The sequence below is a fragment of the Leptosomus discolor genome, chromosome 2 (assembly GCF_034619465.1).
Source record: "Leptosomus discolor isolate bLepDis1 chromosome 2, bLepDis1.hap2, whole genome shotgun sequence".
Classification (NCBI taxonomy): Eukaryota; Metazoa; Chordata; class Aves; order Leptosomiformes; family Leptosomidae; genus Leptosomus; species Leptosomus discolor.
In genome coordinates, this window is record NC_141392.1 from 126,448,311 (window position 1) to 126,465,915 (window position 17,605).

The 17,605-nt window shown below is 54.5% G+C and overlaps 1 protein-coding gene across 1 annotated transcript; it reads left to right on the forward strand.

The window, feature by feature from the left end:
- The first annotated feature begins 1,882 nt into the window (after nucleotides 1-1,882).
- Nucleotides 1,883-16,794, forward strand: LOC104354321 (uncharacterized). Its single transcript, XM_086460500.1, has 7 exons — nucleotides 1,883-2,431; nucleotides 2,847-3,344; nucleotides 9,855-10,077; nucleotides 13,047-13,184; nucleotides 14,614-14,830; nucleotides 16,003-16,198; nucleotides 16,648-16,794. The coding sequence occupies exons 1-7, from the start codon at nucleotides 1,883-1,885 to the stop codon at nucleotides 16,792-16,794; spliced, it is 1,968 nt and encodes a 655-aa protein (XP_086316626.1).
- Nucleotides 16,795-17,605: the final 811 nt, after the last annotated feature.

Consider the following 17,605-nt stretch of genomic DNA (forward strand, 5'->3'; position numbering starts at 1 on the left):
CTCCCCCACCACCTCCGGCCATGAAAAGGGGGAACCAGAACTGTAGGGCCTCCGTGAAAGACGAGGATAATGGATTTCATTGTAGACAAGCATGTTAAATGTCTATCCACTCGTGTGCAATAAAGGAAAGCCGGTCTTTAGCTAATCGCGCCGGAGGAGCTCTCAGCTGGGATTCAAAAGAGAGTTGTTCCCCTTGGTTCCCTGCCCTGATACCCTCCCCTGTACCACCCCATAAAGAGGCATCTGTGGGGTGCAATTCATCTTGTTGTCATTTCAGTGCCTACCATCGCATCCTTTTTCTCTCCGCTGGCCGTGGGGTGGCTCAGGACAAGCCTGGAGGGTAAAAGTCTACGTACGGCCAGAGGAACAACTCCTGCGGTGGTGGAGTGGGGTTTGCTGGTGCAGCGGTGGGATCCAGCCCAAAGAGAAGCGTCAGCACCAGAAGGTCTTCACATCCATCATGTCCAGATAGACCACCACTCCTCCCTTCCCTGCAATGACCTTTTTTCTTGTTCTCCCTTGCCCCAAGCCCCATATTCCCACCCTCTGCCCATGGTGTCCCTTCTCTTGCTGACAGGGTCCCTTCTTCTCCAAGCCACGCCGGGTGGGTGGTGGATAGAGACACGGAGCTGCCTGCTGGGCCAGAGGTGCAGAAAGCAGCCCAGGGGCGCAGTGCCATGTCCTGAGATGGCAGGGCTCAGAGGCAGCACATCCCCCAGCTCTGCCACGACCAGCTCCCCACAGAGACAAAGAAAACAAATAAAATCCCTTCGCCTGATGTTTTTACAAGCTGAAAGCAAAGCCAGGAGGTGGTTGTAGGGTGGCGAGACAGCTGGACTTTTGGTTTTTCTGCCTGAGCTTAGAGCTAAACTCAGATTTCATCCTTCCCGGGGGAAGTGGGACTGGATTCACCAGGCTGGATCCAGCTGTGGGGAAGTCAGGGCAGGAGATGACCCCACCATGGCATGTAGGGTCGGGATGCTCATGTGTCGTGCAAGCTGTGTCCTCCCCTTATCACACACAGACCCACAGCCTCCTTCCAGTCTTGCTGGGGGCCACTGGCGGTGCAGGAGGGTCCTGTTCATGGAGGTGACAGCTTCTCCAAAGGACACACATATGGCCATCTGGGAGAGCTGCTGGAGGACTGGTGAAGTTCAGCGCCTCTCCAAACCACCTGAGTGGATATTTCCTAACAAAGTTCCCCTTCTCTGGGCAGTTCCTCTGGTTTTGGAGGGCGTCTGAGCTGGTTTGAGTATCACCTTTGTGGGAATCAGTCTGGGAACGTCATCTGGAAACTCTTTACATTAAGGGAAGGAAAACAACAGCCAACAGTTTCGCCCAGTAAAGAAATCTCTGGTTTCAGCTCACATTCCTGTGGCTGAATGTTTACAGTACGTATTTAAGCGACCCTGTTGACATTACTCCCTTGCAAAAGCAAAGAGGAAGCCCGGGGCTAGTGAATAAAATAAATGACGGCTGTTCCCCGCCCTGAGCCCCTGTCCATGGCCAGGTTGGGAAGCTTTCCCCCCAAAACCGCTGGGATGGGGCAGGTCACCGCACGCTGGATGAACCTGCCCTCTCCCCAAAACACATCCCCAGGGTGGGACAGAGGGTTTCTAGATGAGGGGGGCGCTGTGTCCTCCTGCCAAGGCACCGGCTTAATCCCCTGTACACTGATAAGGTCACGCCGGGACCCACGCTCCTCCCTCCCGTGCGTCGTCTGAGACTGGCGGCTCTCTTGGCCCTATTTATAGTGCGGTGATAGGATCAGGGGGAATAAGCATTTAGTGTCCCCTAAATCACACCCTGCTCCCCATGGCCAGTTGCTGCTCGCTGCTCTCTGCTCCCACCACCAGAAAGCCTGGCCAGGACTTTTGAAGGTATGTCAGGAGCTGGGGTGCTGCTGGGGAGCTGTGGCATCCCTCCCAGTTCCCCGTCCTCACCAGAGTGGGGCGGAGATGGCTTTTGGTCGGGAGAAACCTCGGGAGCAGACCCAGAGTGTGACGCTGTGGCTGGGAGCCCCAGTGTCGGGCAGGGATCAGAGGGCAGCTCTGTCTGCAAGAGGAGCCCGATTGCTCTGGATAAGAGGGACAAAGTCACGTATTTGTCTCACCTGGATGGTGGCCAGGCCACCATCCCTCCATCCGCCCTTGGACCCGAGCCCATGTGGGGCAGTCAGCCTGAGGCCAGGGTCCATCCAGACAGCCCCGGGGATGGATTGGTGGTCGGTGGGTTGGTGGTCGTGGGTCCCTTTTCACTTGATAATTCCATTTATAATTACATCTGCCAAGAAAAAGTCATATACAGGGACATCGAGAGAGCCCCAAATCCATGCCCTGTGTCCCTGGGCCATGGGGATGGCTGGAAGGCGGGCAAAGAAGGTGGGGGGAACCTGTGTCGTTTTCTGTGGGTGGGCAGCATGGTGGGGAGGGTTGGTTGCTCATCCTTCCTCTCCCATCTCCTTACTCTCATTCCCATTTCAGGGAGCAACGGCGTAGCAGGATGCCCTGTCTGGGGGAGCCAGCTCCTTCCCCTGCATGGTCCTGTGTGGGCAGAAAGCCCTGCCCGAGGGGCTGACCGCCCCCTGCCAGACCCCAACACCCTCCTCCAAACCAACCAGCAGCTCTGCAGGAAGGGAAACGCAACCCACAAAGCCGGTGGAGCCTGGCCAGGAGAGCAGAGGAGCTCCCGCTGGAGCTGGTCCCAGCTTGATGGCCACCAGGTGACACTGGGGAGGATGCTCTATGGGGCCAGGCGGGTCCCTTGCCTGCAGTGACCCCCTTGGTGGGAGCTCTGGGATCCCTACTGATGCTCGGTTCCCGTCTAGCTGCAACCTCACCCACTAGCTCTCAGCAGACGACCTGGTGTTATGCCCTGGGGACTGCCATTTTTCTCTCCAACGGTGCTTGATGATGAGACACGTGGTGTCATCCCCGAGGACCATCTTCACCTGCCTGATGGAGGTCTGCCTCATCACTGGCTCTGCCAGGGGGGGGTTGCTATCCCTCATCCTCGTGGCCACACTGAGCAGCCCCTCGCTGCAGAAATCCCTGCCCGTGACATACAGAGACCATAAGGACCCCCAGGAGGGCACGGGCCTGATCCAGTGCGGGGAGTACAGCAACCAGGTGCTGCCCAACGGCCGCTGTAAGATCGTGGCCACGTTGCCACAGGGGGACGAGCAGCGGTGCCCGGACATGTTTCGTTGTACCGATGAGGTGTCCTACTGGCTCCATGAGAACGAGGAGCGTAAGCAGCAGATCCTGGAGCTGCGGGAACTGATTTCAGAGCTACAGGAGGAGCTGAGGAACCACCGGCACCGCATCAAAGTCCTTGAGCTCCAGGTAAAAGGCTGCCCTTCGCAGACCCACTCCGTTCGGGTGCCCGCCTTCCCTCCCCATGGTCCCTTCCAGCTCCCAGCAGCTTGCAGGGGGAGGGCACCCAGTAAAGCATATGGTGTTGTTCTGACCATGGGCTGGGATATCCATTAAACCCCAGCTGCTCCTACTGTGATGGCTCAGGAGCCTTCCAGGGCTGATCTTCCTCAACATTAGCCACAAACCCTTCAGTGTTTTAGCTCTGCTTTCTTCTCCTTCACCTTCAAGCCTGCCTAGGAGAATGGGATCCATCCCATCGCCCATAGCGGCATCCCAGGCTAGACCTGGAGTTTTGGGTGACCAGTGAAGGACCACATCTCCAACAGCCACAGCTGATCAAGGGAAGCCCTGACCTCCAGCCCACGGCACCCTTCCTGCAGTCTCCTTTCCACTGCTCATCCCACCCCAGTTCCATTCACCGGTCCCACAGCCTGAAGCAACACACTGATACGTTTTTTCCAACCTTGTCTGGCACCTCTGAAGCTCTCAGATGTTTGGCCCTGCCCAGTGGTTTTACCCAGCAAGCACTGGTCTTGGCCATCAGCAGCAGCAAGCAGCAGCTTGCACAGGGTTGTAGCCAGGAACAGGGAGGGATCAGGGTGTGTTTTTGCTGGCTGTAGGGGTCATTTCTCAGCTACGATGGCTCACGGAGCTGTTGATGAGATGTGCAGAAGAACCAGCAGCAAGGTACAAGTGTCAGCTGGAAGAGCCCCGAGGCCGCCGGGTGAACAGCACCCTTGTCTTTGCTCTTGGAGGAGATGAGGTCTGATATAGCTGGGCTCTGGGAGTGGTTTATTCTCTGTTTGGCTTCCTTTCATCCTCACCCTTAGGCTCCCTGTTTGGAAAACCTCATTGGGGCAGCCCCGTGGGGAGGCTGCGGGGCTGTTGGAGCGCTGCGATGGCCGTGCGGTTGGGTGGGCGTCTGCGCCGCGGGTGTCTCCATGGGACCGAGCTGTTCCTGGTGCGACGGAGGAAGGGAGGGAGGCACGCAAGTCAGGATGGGTGCTCGTGCTCAGGCAGACCCACTCAGTGCCCTCCACCCATGTTGTCCCCTGTCCCCCACCCTGCTTCCCACGGCTCCTCTCCTGTTTTTCTCTTTGCACGTGGGCATGCTGGTGCGTTAGATCTTCGGTCTCCCAGCTTCCCACACTCATCCCCCTGGTGACACTTTGTCCCCTAGGACTCTTTAATCTGTCCTTCCCCGATCCCAGCTCCCTGAGATGGCCCCAGAACACACTTCTGTGCTACTTGGAGCTGCAGGTCTTTCACTGAGCTCTCCAGCTCAGAGCCAAGGAGGGAGATGGATGGTCATGCACTAAATATTTTCCCTGTAGTGTTCATGCTCTTAATCCATTCTTCATTTCCAAGCTCTGAAACGATCCATCTACAGGCAAAGTGTCTGGTCTGTGGCAGTTCAGAGTCAGAGGGAAGAGGGAGGAGAATCTCCCTCTGGAGATGCCGGTGGTCTGGTGATGGCTGTAGAGGGAGCTGAGCTGATGGCCTTGAGCAGGACGCTCGGTGTCCAGGCGAGGAAGAGCACCATGTAAGAAGAGAAGACTGACTGCAGTGCTCAGGCTCAGCGGGTTTACCCATGTCCGGCCCTTTTTAACTCCCCCATCCCTCAATTTTCCCACACTGATTCCCCACACCACCCTCCTTTCCCCACCTTTAGCCTTTCCCCCCAACATCCCATAAGTAGTTTTGCACAGTCCCACAAGCCCATAATACTCCTTATAATCGTGTTTCCTTCTTCTTATCCACTGCAGGGTTCAGGTGGATCCTCTTCAAGGCCATGTCACAACAGGGCCCTTCCTGGCCCATCAGCAGCGGCTGAAGCCTCTGCTCTTTCTTATTGTCTCCTTTATCACCCACCTGGCAATTTCTGTAGCTTTTTGCTTGGTTCATTATCCTTTTCCCTGCTATTTGCTTTTTTTTTTTGATCTCAAATCATCCTTAGACAGATAGCGAACGCTCCCACATCATACCCCAACACCCCAGTCCCTGCCTGGCTGCTGGGGAGAAGCTGGTGGACAGGGATGTTTCTGGAGCAGCAGCAAAGGGTGGGATTCCTCCCACCCCACTCCAGTGTCTGCCATGCAAAGGTCTCCATGGGATCTGTCTGATCTCGTAGAGATCTGAGCAGTGAATGCAGACATAGATGCTGCTAGGACCTCTTGGATGACTCCTGGAGGATGGGATGAGTTGGGAGGGCTTGTTTCTCCTCAACGGGAGCCCAGGCGAGCGGCTCTGAAGGAGATGTGTCTTCTATGGGGTGCTGCCGTGTGCGTCACCCTACAAGGAGAGCACAGGGACACAGGGTGCCCCCAGGTGTCCTGAGGCAGCCAAGTGCCAGGTCCTACCTGTGTGTCTCCGAGTGGTTCATACCTGGGGGACAGTGCCAGCAACATCTGTGCCACCAAGACACTGCCCCACTCAGAAAGAGGACATCCTCTGAGATCTTTTTGAGATCGTTTGTGGAGCCTTTCAGACCTCAACTGGAAAAGGCCCTGAGCAACAGGATCCAGCTTGGCAATCGGCCCTGCTTTCTGCAGGAGCGTGGGCTGGAGACCTCCAGCCGTTTCTGCCAACCTCGTGGTTATTTCCATGAGTCTGAAAAAAAACCCAAAGGGTTGGGAAGCCCAGAAGAAGAAGAAGGAAGAAAACAAAATCTGGAGGGTTTAGCTGATGGCAGTGAGTGTGTCCCATCACCCTCCAAGCACCGAAGGCAGGGAAAGGCAAGAAGCAAAGCTGCATGCTGGGCAGGGAGTTACAGCTGAAGGGAGGAAACCAGAGGCAACAACAGCTGCCGAGCTGCTTGCCTCCACTCCCTGCTGGTTTCGGGACTCTCCCACAAGGAGTTTTCCCACCACATCGGTCTGGCCGCTTCCCAACGCCTGTGCCCAGCCTGGGAAGCTGCTTTCCTCCTGCACCCCCTCATATCTCCCAGGAGGCACCTTGCCAAATTCCCCTCTGTGTCAGCCTGGGTAGGTCTCCTCCACCTCCGTTCCTCCCACCAAGGAGCTGCTGCTCCCTTAATCCGTCTTCATAAATCAGCCTCTGGCTGCTGCTGGTTGGTCTCCCTGGGATTTGCCATCAGGATTTCTGAGCGTGGGCTTGTCTGTCCGAGCAGAGACGTGTCTCTGAGCTCAGCATCCCTTTCTGAGCTGAGTGAGAGCAACAGGCCCTTCCAGGTCACAGCTTCTCTTGGGCTAATGGGGACACCCAAATTTGTAGAATAGAATCACGGAATGGTTTGGGTTGGAAGGGACCTTAAAGACCACCTAGTTCCAACCCCCCTGCCATGGGCAGGGACACCTTTCACCAGACCAGGTTGCTCAAAGACTCGTTAAACACTTCCAGGCACCCACAGCTTCTCTGGGCACTTCCAGTGCCTCACCACCCTCATCGGGTCAGAGAGACTGACCCCATCTTTGCCGTGCTTCCCTCCTTCCAGTACAATTTAGGGAGCAAAAGGCATCCCCTCGCCCAGCCCTCCCTGTGCAATTCCAGTCCTATCGCGTTTGCACCGCCGGGGCATGCACGGAGCAGGACCCTGCGGTGCAAAAATGCAGCCCCAGTCCCACCAGTGCGGAGGGGTGCAGGGAAGGGAGCAGCAGCAGGGCGCTGTCGCAGCGGTCCGGCTGGGCCGGGTTTGCTCAGCAGCAGGAAAAAGGCAAAGAAAAAAAAGGTATCAGCTGTGGAGGAGGGGACTGTCTGGGAGAAAACATCATGGGGTTTACTCGGAGAGCTGATGCGTGGGTGAAGGGAGCTGGAAGAAGCCTGTATCAGTCACAGCTCACAGAGCAGGTCGGGGGGGGGGGGGGGGATGGCCGATTTATGGTGGAGCCGGAGACATGGCAGTGCTGAGAAGGAAAAGCACTGCATCGTTGCACGCCATGATGCCCGCTTTGCTGCCCCTGCCTATCCAGCTGCTCTGGATTTTGGGATACGGACAGGCTCGGTGGGCTTTCGGCAGGGCCGTGCAGGCGATGCTCCAGCAGCATCGGGAAGGATATTCCAGAGCTGCCGTTAGTTATTAGTACAATAATCCAGCAGTGGTGACGCCAGCTCCTGGGGACAGAAAGCTGAGACCTGTCCTGGCAGGAACGGGGACTGAGGTGTGAGCCAGCTCCTGGGAGCAGCTGGAGGGGAAGAAAACGCACTCTGGGCATGCACACCCCTTCCAGCTGAAGGAAATCCCTGACCCTCCACAGCACCACTGTAGTTTTGCAGGTGGTGACGAGTCAAGTGCCAGATCTCTGTGTCCCCAGGGGTATTTAAGAAGCCTAAAAATCGAGATTTGCCCCTGATGCTGAGGAGAAGGAGATGAGAAAATAAACTCATTTATTTTCAGGATCTCGGGGTGACTTGTGAGCCTGAGGTGATGATGCGGAGCAGGTGATGGAGGAAGAGATGGACAGGGAAGGGCAGTGTTGGTGGAGAACCAGCATCCCTCCACCACAGGTGGGGGTTCGGGATTGCCAGACCCTCAGGAGGGATTGGGGAGCAGGGTGTAGAGGTGTTGCGTTTCCCAGGGGAGGGAGCGGGGGTTCCCAGGCTAATGTGGGATTTTGGAGGTGCTGTTTAAGGCCTGCTCTGCCATCTAATGGACAGGGAGCACTGAACAAGGGAGGCGAGCGTGTCCGCAGTGAAGGCATCTGGGGCACGTTTGGTGTGTACCAGTGGAGCTCGGGGTGCCCATCTCCTGGTGCGAGCTGTGGGCATCTCCAGACAGCTTGTCCGTGTGTTTTACGTGGGGTCAGAGCCTGGCCTAAAGACAAGCAGCAAAAGGGTCATGAAAGGGGCTGGGGTCCTGTATCACACCAGCTCCTTGCATAGCATGGAGGCATCAGCCATGGGGTGGCCAGCAGGAGCAGGGAAGGGATCATCACCCTATGCTCAGCACAGGTGAGGCCACCCCTCGAATCCTGGGGGTAGTTTTGGGCCCCTCCCTGCCAGAAGGACCTTGAGGGGCTGGAGCGTGTCCAGAGAAGGGCAGCGAAGGTGGGGAAGGGTCTGGAGAACAGGTCTGGTGAGGAGCTGCTGAGGGAGCTGGGGGTGTTCAGCCTGGAGAAGAGGAGGCTGAGGGGAGACCTGATCGCTCTCTGCAGCTGCCTGAGAGGGGGTTGGAGCGAGGTGGGGTCGGTCTCTTCTCCCAAGGAACAAGCGATAGGACGAGAGGAAACGGCCTCAAGTGGCACCAGGGGAGGTTTAGATTGGACATGAGGGAAAATTTCTTTATGAAAAGGGCTGTTGAGCACTGGAACAGGCTGCCCAGGGAAGTAGTGGAGTCACCATCCCTGGAGGTATCTAAAAGACATGTAGATGTGGCGCTTGGGGACATGGTTAGTGATGGAGTTGGCAGCGCTGGGTCAACGGTTGGACTCAGTGTTCTTAAGGGTCTTTTCCAACCTAAACGATTCTATGATTGTATGATCATAGAATCACAGAAGGGTTTGGGCTGGAAGGGACCTTAAGGACCACCCAGTTCCAAACCCCCTGCCCTGGGCAGGGACACCTCCCACCAGACCAGGTTGCTCCCAGCCCCATCCAGCCTGGCCTTGAGCACTGCCAGGGATGGGGGATCCACAGCTGCTCTGGGCAACCTGGGCCAGGGTCTCACCACCCTCACAGGGAAAAATTTCTTCATTACATCTAATCTAAATCCACCCTCTTTCAGTTCAAAACCATTACCCCTCATCCTATCTCTCCCCTCCCTGATCAACAGTCCCTCCCCACCTCCCCTGCAGCCCCTTTCAGCCCTGCCAGGCCACTCTAAGGTCTCCCCGGAGCCTTCTCCTCTCCAGGCTGAACACCCCCACCTCTCCCAGCCTGTCCTCACAGGGGAGCTGCTCCAGCCCCTCAGCATCTTCGTGGTCTCCTCTGGACCCGCTCGAGCAGGTCCGTGTCTGTCTTGTGCTGGTGCCCCCAGAGCTGGACGCTGATGTGGTCATTGCTGTTTACAGGACACCAGCCATTGCCCAGGAGATGGCTCATCATGCAACGTGTTGATAAGCTGTGGAGCTCCTTATAATATTACAAACTATTATGTGGTTCAAGGGGTGATTGGACAACTTTTTGGAAAGAAAACCCAGCTGTGGTGGCATTGAGAGACACACAGATCCCACATCCATGTTGCAATACGTTGCAGACTGAAGGGTTTTTGGAGAGGAATCCTATATGCTTGCCCTGCTCTCGCAGCCCTAGGTTTGGCTGTGCATGCCCTGCCTGCACCAGAGCTTGGGAATATCCACTGCCTATGGCTCCCAAGGTGGGCTGGAGGCTGGTGTGGGGCTGCAGGGTGAGGGTGCAGGCACCATCCTTGGGGTTCTTGGTCGCCGCTGGTTCATGCAGCAAGTGCTCCTCTGTCTTCTTGTTCCCCTGCCTTCCCATCCCTGGGGTGTCCTGGAGCCGTGCCTCCAGCTCCACGCCAGTCCCCAGGCATCCCACCTCTCCTACCTTTCTCCCTGCCCGCAGCACGAGGAGTCGGCCGGTCGGAACCACAGCCTGGCTCAACGGGTGCAGGACCTGGAGCATCGGTACAGCGAGGCCAGCACCCTGCAGCACATCCAGGCCACGCTGCTCTACGACATGCAGGCACAGATAAACAACATTTCCGTCCTGACCGACTGGGCCTGGCGCAATCCCACTTGCCTCAGCCCTGCCGAGATGAGGCTGCAGGAGGAGATGCACCATCCAGGTGATGGGAAGCTGCTGGGGCCGGCTGGGAGGGGAATCATAGAGTGGTTTGGGTTGGAAAGGACCTTATAGATCATCTAGTTCCAACGTCCTGCCATGGACTGGGGCACCTTCCACTAGAGCAAGTTGCTCCAAGCCCCATCCAACCTGGTCTGGAGGATTTCCAGGGATGGGGCGTCCACAGCTTCCCTGGGCAATCTCTCTTGAGGGGGACTGAAGGAAAAGGTTGTGGGAAAATCACTTTAAATCCCACTCACACTGCCCAGGAGTCTTATCTCGCCCAACTTGCCTTTCCAAGGCAGCCAGGAGGGCTCCCCAGAACAATGGACACCTCTGGGGATGGCTTCCAGGCTGTCTAGGAGAGGGGTCCTGTCCCTCAGTGTCTCCTTTTTCTCTCTGTGGATGGTGTGAGATGCTCACAGGGACCAGCTCAGGCTCCAGCAATGAGGTTGGCGTTGCTCCCACCATCGCCCCACCTGCAGTCAGCTGCATGAGCCTTCCTCCCAAACCCAGAGGCTGGTTTTCCACTTTAAAAAAAATCAAAAAACCCCAAGATTTTGGTTTTTTCTTCAAAAATTCACAGCATGGAATTAGGGCTTTGGTGAAACTCTTCAGCTCTGAAAAATAGCTGTTTTCTGTTATTTCTGTTATTTCTCACACGCTCTTTTTAAATGCATTTAGATTTTTGCCAAGTTTTTTATTGTTTTCCTTGTTAGTCCCTGGAGCGTTTTCTTTGGGTTTTAGCAAACATGAGAACTTTCAATTAAAGAATTCAAGGTTCAATCTGACTAAAACCCTATTTTGTGCCAAAGAACCGACTGCCATAAAACATTTTGATCAAGGCCTACCATAACTAGGATCTGCAAACTCAACCCTGAGGTGCTGGAAGGGAAACTGAGTCGCTTTTGCAATCTGTTCGAGTCTCTGGGTCTGTGGCAAGGGGGTGGCGGTCTTTGAGAAGACAAGACTCTATGTGCCAGCCTGGTCCCCATGCCCTGAATACCATCTTCTGCAGCAGATGCCCAGGAGGAGCATTGGAGAAGGATGAAACCATACTTCTCCTGGGAAGTCTTCCAGCCTTTCATGAACTGTGGCTGAGGGACTTTAGGGACAGTGTCTGTCTTCTTGACTGAGGAGCAGGCTGGATGACTCAGGCAGCAGAAGTGCTAATGGCTTTCACCTACCAACCTTGATCTCATTTGAGCTGGTGACATCCACGGGGGGGAAAAGTCACGTTACTTCTCCTCTAAGCCAACTAGTCTAAGCCTTTTCCCTTGCTCTCATTTAAAGCTCCTTCGGCCATCCATGTCCTGCTGGAGGTCGCATGAGCATCTCCGCTGCTACCTGCTTCCAGGTGCCTCTGAGCCCTGAGTGAGAAACGCTCTGTGCAAAACCAGAGTTGATGTTTACACCCATGACCGCCACCTGCAAGCCAGAGGTGGGATTCACCTCAATAACTTGATGTGACCAGGATGGTGACTTCTCTGGCCTAGCACTTTTAGCTGACTAACTTTAGGTGGGATTGGGCTCTGCCTCCTGTCCCAGATGTTTGCTGGGTCTAGATGGCCTCTCCCTGACCTCTGTTTGCTGCACACAACCCGTTTCTTCCACACACTCCCCTGAAGCAGCACTGCCAGTTGGTGCCCACCTCAAAGGATGTCCCCAGGGTGTCACCAGCCTGCAGCCCGCAGGGGACCTCCCAGCCACCATGCTCTCCAGTATTCATCCATCATTCCCCTCCAGACTTACTTTCCCATCCACAAGGAGCTTTCATCATCTGCCAGTCCCATGGTTTCATGCTTTCTGCCTGCCTCCTGGAAGGGCAATCTCCCATGCATGCTTTCTGCTCCCTCCTTTCCTTGGGTTCCTGGTTCTCCCAGTGATCCCAGTCTGGTATTCAGGCCACACTGTGCTTCAGGCTGGTCTAGCTTTGTGTGTAAAAGGAAGGGGAGCTGTCTGTGTGAGCTGCCTTTGTGCCTTTCTTTCTGAAGATGGGATTCATCCCTCCAGGGAGGCTCAGCTCACAAATGAAGATGCTTCATGTTGGGTGTCTACATACGTGTGTCCCCACGTGAGCTAAATATTTGAGATAATGAGGCAAGCCATGCATGGACTGAGAGCAATTCAGCGTGCTCTTTCCACTGCTATGACGAGGGTCTCAGTTCAACTGACACCTAGTGCCACCTGAAATACTCTGGAGCCTCCAAGACATCGCCATAAGCCTGGCAGATATGACAGGACCTACATGGGGCAGCTGAAAGCCAGCCCCAGGGCCTCCCGAATGTCATTATGCACCTTTGCTCGTGCTGAGCTCCTTTGGTAGGTGATGGTGGGAGACAGGGAGAGTAGCTCTTCTCTCCCACGTAAAACCAGGATGAACTGCCCTCTGCAGAAGCCTGTCTCTAAGGACTAGCTGAGACCCCCTGCCTGAAGTAAAGGTGGCTGGTGCCAGGCGAAATAAAACCCACCTGACATACCCCAGTCAGAAACGTCTTTACGTTCTCCAGAACGATTTCCATCCCCTTTCCTTGTAAGACAAAGCCCACAGCAGCAGTTCAGGAGAAGAAAAACCTTCCACTATTGTCTACACTGATCATGGTTGGAAAACCCGATGATTCTTTATCAATGTATAAGACACTTTGGTGTGAGACATAATCTGTTTTGAGCCTGGCAAAATACATATCATTTCCTTGTTGCCATTAAAAAAACCTGTTGAACTGAAGCTCATTCCTGAGCCACAGCATCCTTAAGTGCCGATCTGTGCTAACGAACCTTATCACTAATAAGCCGCTGCACTCGGGCGTGAAGCTGACACGCTGCAAAGGTCTTCAGCTTCAGAAGCAGCTCTGAATCTAAGATTATTTGTCCAGCTCTGCGTCACGATTGCATGAAAACAGTCCTGGCTTTGGTTGCACGCCCCTTTCTCCGCGCTGTGCGCTAAATGCCGTGTTTCTCTGCTTTCTCCCCCAGAGGTGAAGCATGCCAGGAACTGCCCCATCGACTGTGCTTCCGTCTACTACAATGGGCTGCGGCGGTCTGGGGTCTACAGCATCATGCCCTCGGTGGGAGGGATGCCTATTGAAGTGCTGTGTGAGATGGACACTGAAGGTACTGCAGGAAGCACCTACAACATCTTCCAGCAGAGCTTTGGGTGGGGTTTGTCTAACCTGGGAGGAGTATCTTATAGATAAGCTATTTCTAAGGTACTTTGCAATCAGTGAGAGCAGCATCTCCAGAAGGGCTCTTCTCCAGGGACAGAGGATTCATCCTCTCTGCTGACTAAAGGAAGGGTTTAGATGACTGCTTCAAACCAGACATTACGGCTGGGATTCAGTTGCCTAAATATGGGCGTTTAGTGCTCTTTGAGATGTCCTCATGCATCCAAGACATTTGCAACACCCTAGTGGATGCGACACAGGGCTTAGGGAAGGAGAAACCCTTCTGGAGCTGCTCACTGGGGGGTATCTGGAGCGTCACCAAGTAGTTGAGGGCCATGTGTGGGCAACTCCTAATTGTAGCTGTGCTGAAGGGATGGCGTATGTTAATCTCTCCCACAGATATTTTGGAGTGTAAATGAATGAGCAGATGACCTCCCACACCCTTACTGTCTAAATACCCATACAGACCACATTACTGTCATCCCAAGGTGCAAATTTACTGACAAAATCAGCTTGCAACACTCGGGGTTTGGAAGAACAATGAAAAATATCAGGGGAATGGGGTGGTGGGTTGTCAGTCCCTTGCCCCATGGATCTACTCCAGTCCCGATGGAAGTGCCACATCCCTCCCTGCTGGAGGAAGGCGTTCAGCTCCCCACGTGTAGGGATGCTGCCTATTGGAGGATCTACAGGTGATTGCAGCCTTGGGACGCGCGTGCTCGTTGCGAAACAAGCTGTTCAGACCGTGTGGTCTCTGTTACGGCGTTATGTGCATGACCATCAACACAATCTTGGACACTGTAGAGTGACAGGCTGTACATACAGCAAATAAAAAGATGGCCCCAGTCCCATCCCCCGTGTCCCGTCCCCCATCCCCCCCACCATCCCAAGCTTACAACATTGAAATAAAATGAGAGAGGAGAGAGGGATTTGGACAGATGGGAGAGCAGATGGAGACAGTGAGACAATACTGGGAGAGCTCGTGTGCCTCTGTGGTGCTGCAGGAACAGTACATAATAATCTCCAAGCTCCCGGATCTCTGGTTTGTTCCAGTCCCAAAAAAATCTGCCTCCCCAAACCTACCATCTCTCTCTCATTTAAAACCATCTTAAGATCCGGAATGACCCTCTGGCAGCCAACAGGGGAACACCGTCATGAACCGACATGGGAGAGGCGGGAGCCTCTTTCCGTGAGCTATGATGAGCACCACGTTTTATCCCCATGCAGCAACCAGTGGCTGTTGGTGGGAGGACACATGACAAGGAGACGCCGTGCTGAGCTGCAGATGGATCCTCAGAGGTGACACCAGTAAGGGATCTGTCTGGGACCCTTGGATGTTCCCTGGAGACTCCCATTTTACGTTCTCTCTCTCCTGGCAGGTGGGGGCTGGACAGTCATCCAGAGGCGTCAAGACGGCTCAGTTGACTTTAACCGGACCTGGAACGAGTACAAGGAGGGCTTTGGGGACCTCAATGGCGAGTTCTGGCTGGGCAACGAGAACATCCACAAGATGACGAGCCAAGGGGACTACTCTCTGCGCATCGACCTGGAGGACTGGAACAACAAGCACAAGCATGCTTTCTACCAGGTCTTCAGGTAGAAAGTGGGATGACCTTCCCTGGTTCTCATAGACACAAGAGGTTCAATGTCGGGAGACCTTCAGGCACGGGATTGTGGTCAGAGTGCCTCTGTCTAGAGAGCTTTTCAGGTTGGGCCCAGGTTGTCTATCCTTTCTTCCCCACCTGGATTGTACCACCAAATTTTGCTCCAGATTGAAGACTGGGTGTGAGGTAGCGAACGTGCAGTGTCATTCAACCATGGCCGGCATCTACAGCCCCAGGGGAAGGGAGCTGTAGAACCCCATGGACAGTCCCCAGCTGCTTAAGGGCATTTTTTTCTACCAAAATTATTCTGCTTTATGTCAAAAACATGGTCTTTCTGGGCAGGTCCTCCAGCATCTTTCTGGTTTAGAGTCGTTTTGATTTTTTACCCTTTCTACTTACTCATGGCCTTTACTTACTGGACCTGATGTAACATCCTTCAGTGTCTATAGCTCTTCCCCTCCTCTGGTGTTTTATTTATCCATACCACATCAGCCACATCCTCTCTTAATCAGGGGTGACCTGGTCTGTCTAGACTGTCCCCGATGAACTACTTCCCTGTCTCTACTGGCAATGCTTGTGGGTGACTGTGAAGTAATCTGCCATGGGAGGATGTCCTGTGACACTTGAAGCTTGAGGGCTTCGAGTAGACCCCAAAACTGCTGAAAAAAACAAATCCCACCGACTGAATGTGTCGTAGAGCATCCTCCACCAGCAAATGCGTGTTCTGAATGGTCACCCCAGCTTTTCTCATCAGACATCACGTGCAAGGGCAGTGACCTTCAGCCTTTGCTAGCCTTGGGGGGGAAATGACTAATTAGCTCAGCCTAAGGGAAGAGCAGGATACTTGCTATGTGGAGAGGAGGCAGTGCTGTGTAATTAGAGGGACTGTCCTGCTAAAGCTGCCGCAGTCCTTTATTGTGGTTTTAGAGTCACGATCTGCCCAGCTCAGACCTACAGCAAGCGCCCTGAGTCATGCCAAAATCAGGCACATCCCACAGAAGGGAAAAACACAACATCCTCGGCTTCTAGACGTGATGAATCATAGCGGGGAGGCTGGCCGGAGCAGCTGAATAATTACTAGGCATCCACACCAGGAATGCAGTATCCAGGTTGGAAAGGAGACTCAAACACTCCCCGTTAAAGTCCCACCTTTGTTGCTTGCAGCATTGAGGACGAGGAAAACTATTACCGGCTGCACGTGGATGGGTTCAGCGGGACGGTGGAGGATTCCTTTGCCTGGTACCACAACAAGAGGAGCTTCAGCACACCCGACTCGGGGAACATCTGCGCGGAGATTTGCCACGGCGGCTGGTGGTACCACCAGTGCTTTTTCTCCAACCTCAACGGTGTGTACTACAAGGTAAGGTGGAGGGATGAGGACGCAGATGTCAGCACACAAGGTCCAGGGCTGGGAGGAGGCTGTTGGTCCTCACATCATAGCAATCCTTCCTGGCTTGACCGGCCTTTGCTTTCCGGGGAGGGAACAAAATGAGTGCTGGGCACCAAGGCAGTCCAAACTTTTCAGTGCCATGGGCAAGACACAAGTGTTGAGACACCTCTACACGCTGGATTTTTGGGACCTCATGGTGGAAACTTGCAGTACGGGTGACTCACGCGGCCTGAGATGGATGGATGCCAGCTCCACTGGGACCACTTGAAAAATATTGAGCTTTACGTGTTCTTTTCACCACATCGTCGTTAAGCTCTTTGCTCCAGAGTTTCAGAGCCATCGGTTTTCCAATGCTCTCACCCAGATGATGCTTCTGTGAGTTTCCCATGCCTCACCGTCCTTCTTTCTCTGCATCACAGGGCGGCCGATACTCCATTAAAAACCGCAAGATCCTGGGGCCGGACGGTATCGTGTGGTACTCGTGGAAGGACACAGACTACTACTCCCTGAGGAAGGTGGTCATGATGATCCGGCCACGTACTTTCCGGCCCCACCTCTCCCCGTGAAGGAGCCTGGGATGTTCTTCATTTCACCTCACATCGAACGTTGGGAACAGAGGGCTGGAAGTAGTTTGCTGTGAGCAAAAACTGATGCTGGAGATCCTGGAGCCACCATGCCTGTTGCTGCCTGTTCGCTTTTGAGAGAGTTGAACCAGCAGCAGAGGTGTCAAGACCTTCAACAAGTGTTGGGGCGGGGAAAGCTCTCCTAAAAACATGGAAGTGATCGCTGAGAAGGGCTTTGCAAAGACAAGCATGCGGGTTGCCGTTCCACCGGGTAGCAGCAGTTCTTGGCAGGCTTGGGCATCCCCAAGGCTAAATCCAGTTGGCTGGGTGATGGGAGTCAGGCTGGACCTTACCTTCAGTGGAGAAGTTGAGCGCTCTGGCTGCCAACCCAACGGGATTTTAGAGGGAAGCAAAGAACCAGCAATCCTGTACGAGTTTTCCACACAGGATGGGACGGACCAGGTCTTATGCTCTAAGACGAGCGTCTCTCTGGTCTTGGCAGAGTTTCTCTGCTCACATCGCTGCGTGTGTGTTTGGTGCTGAAGGTCCACCATCGCAGGGATGTGCTAGGGTGGCTCCAAGGTGCTGAGATGGCCCTGAGGAAAGACGGGAGAGCCAGTGTGCATCACCCAGGGAGAGCGTCACGGGCAAATGAGGAGGAAGGTCTGCAGTGGCCCTCGCCTTCTCTGGCGGGGATTGTGTCACACACGTGGGCATCAGCTCGCTGTGCTGATAATACTCCAAATGGAAGGATTTGAAAATAAAAAATGCGGAAGGTTTTCCATTTTCCATTCCGTTTTCACCTTTCCATCCT

What these genes read in the sequence shown, in the direction of transcription:
- LOC104354321 (XM_086460500.1), top strand. Translation starts at nt 1,883, where the DNA reads ATGTCAGGAGCTGGGGTGCTGCTGGGGAGCTGTGGCATCCCTCCCAGT. An exon ending in GGAGGAGATGCACCATCCAG is followed by an intron (nt 10,078 to 13,046) that starts GTGATGGGAAGC and finishes TTTCTCCCCCAG; the next exon opens with AGGTGAAGCATGCCAGGAAC. An exon ending in GTGTGAGATGGACACTGAAG is followed by an intron (nt 13,185 to 14,613) that starts GTACTGCAGGAA and finishes CTCTCCTGGCAG; the next exon opens with GTGGGGGCTGGACAGTCATC.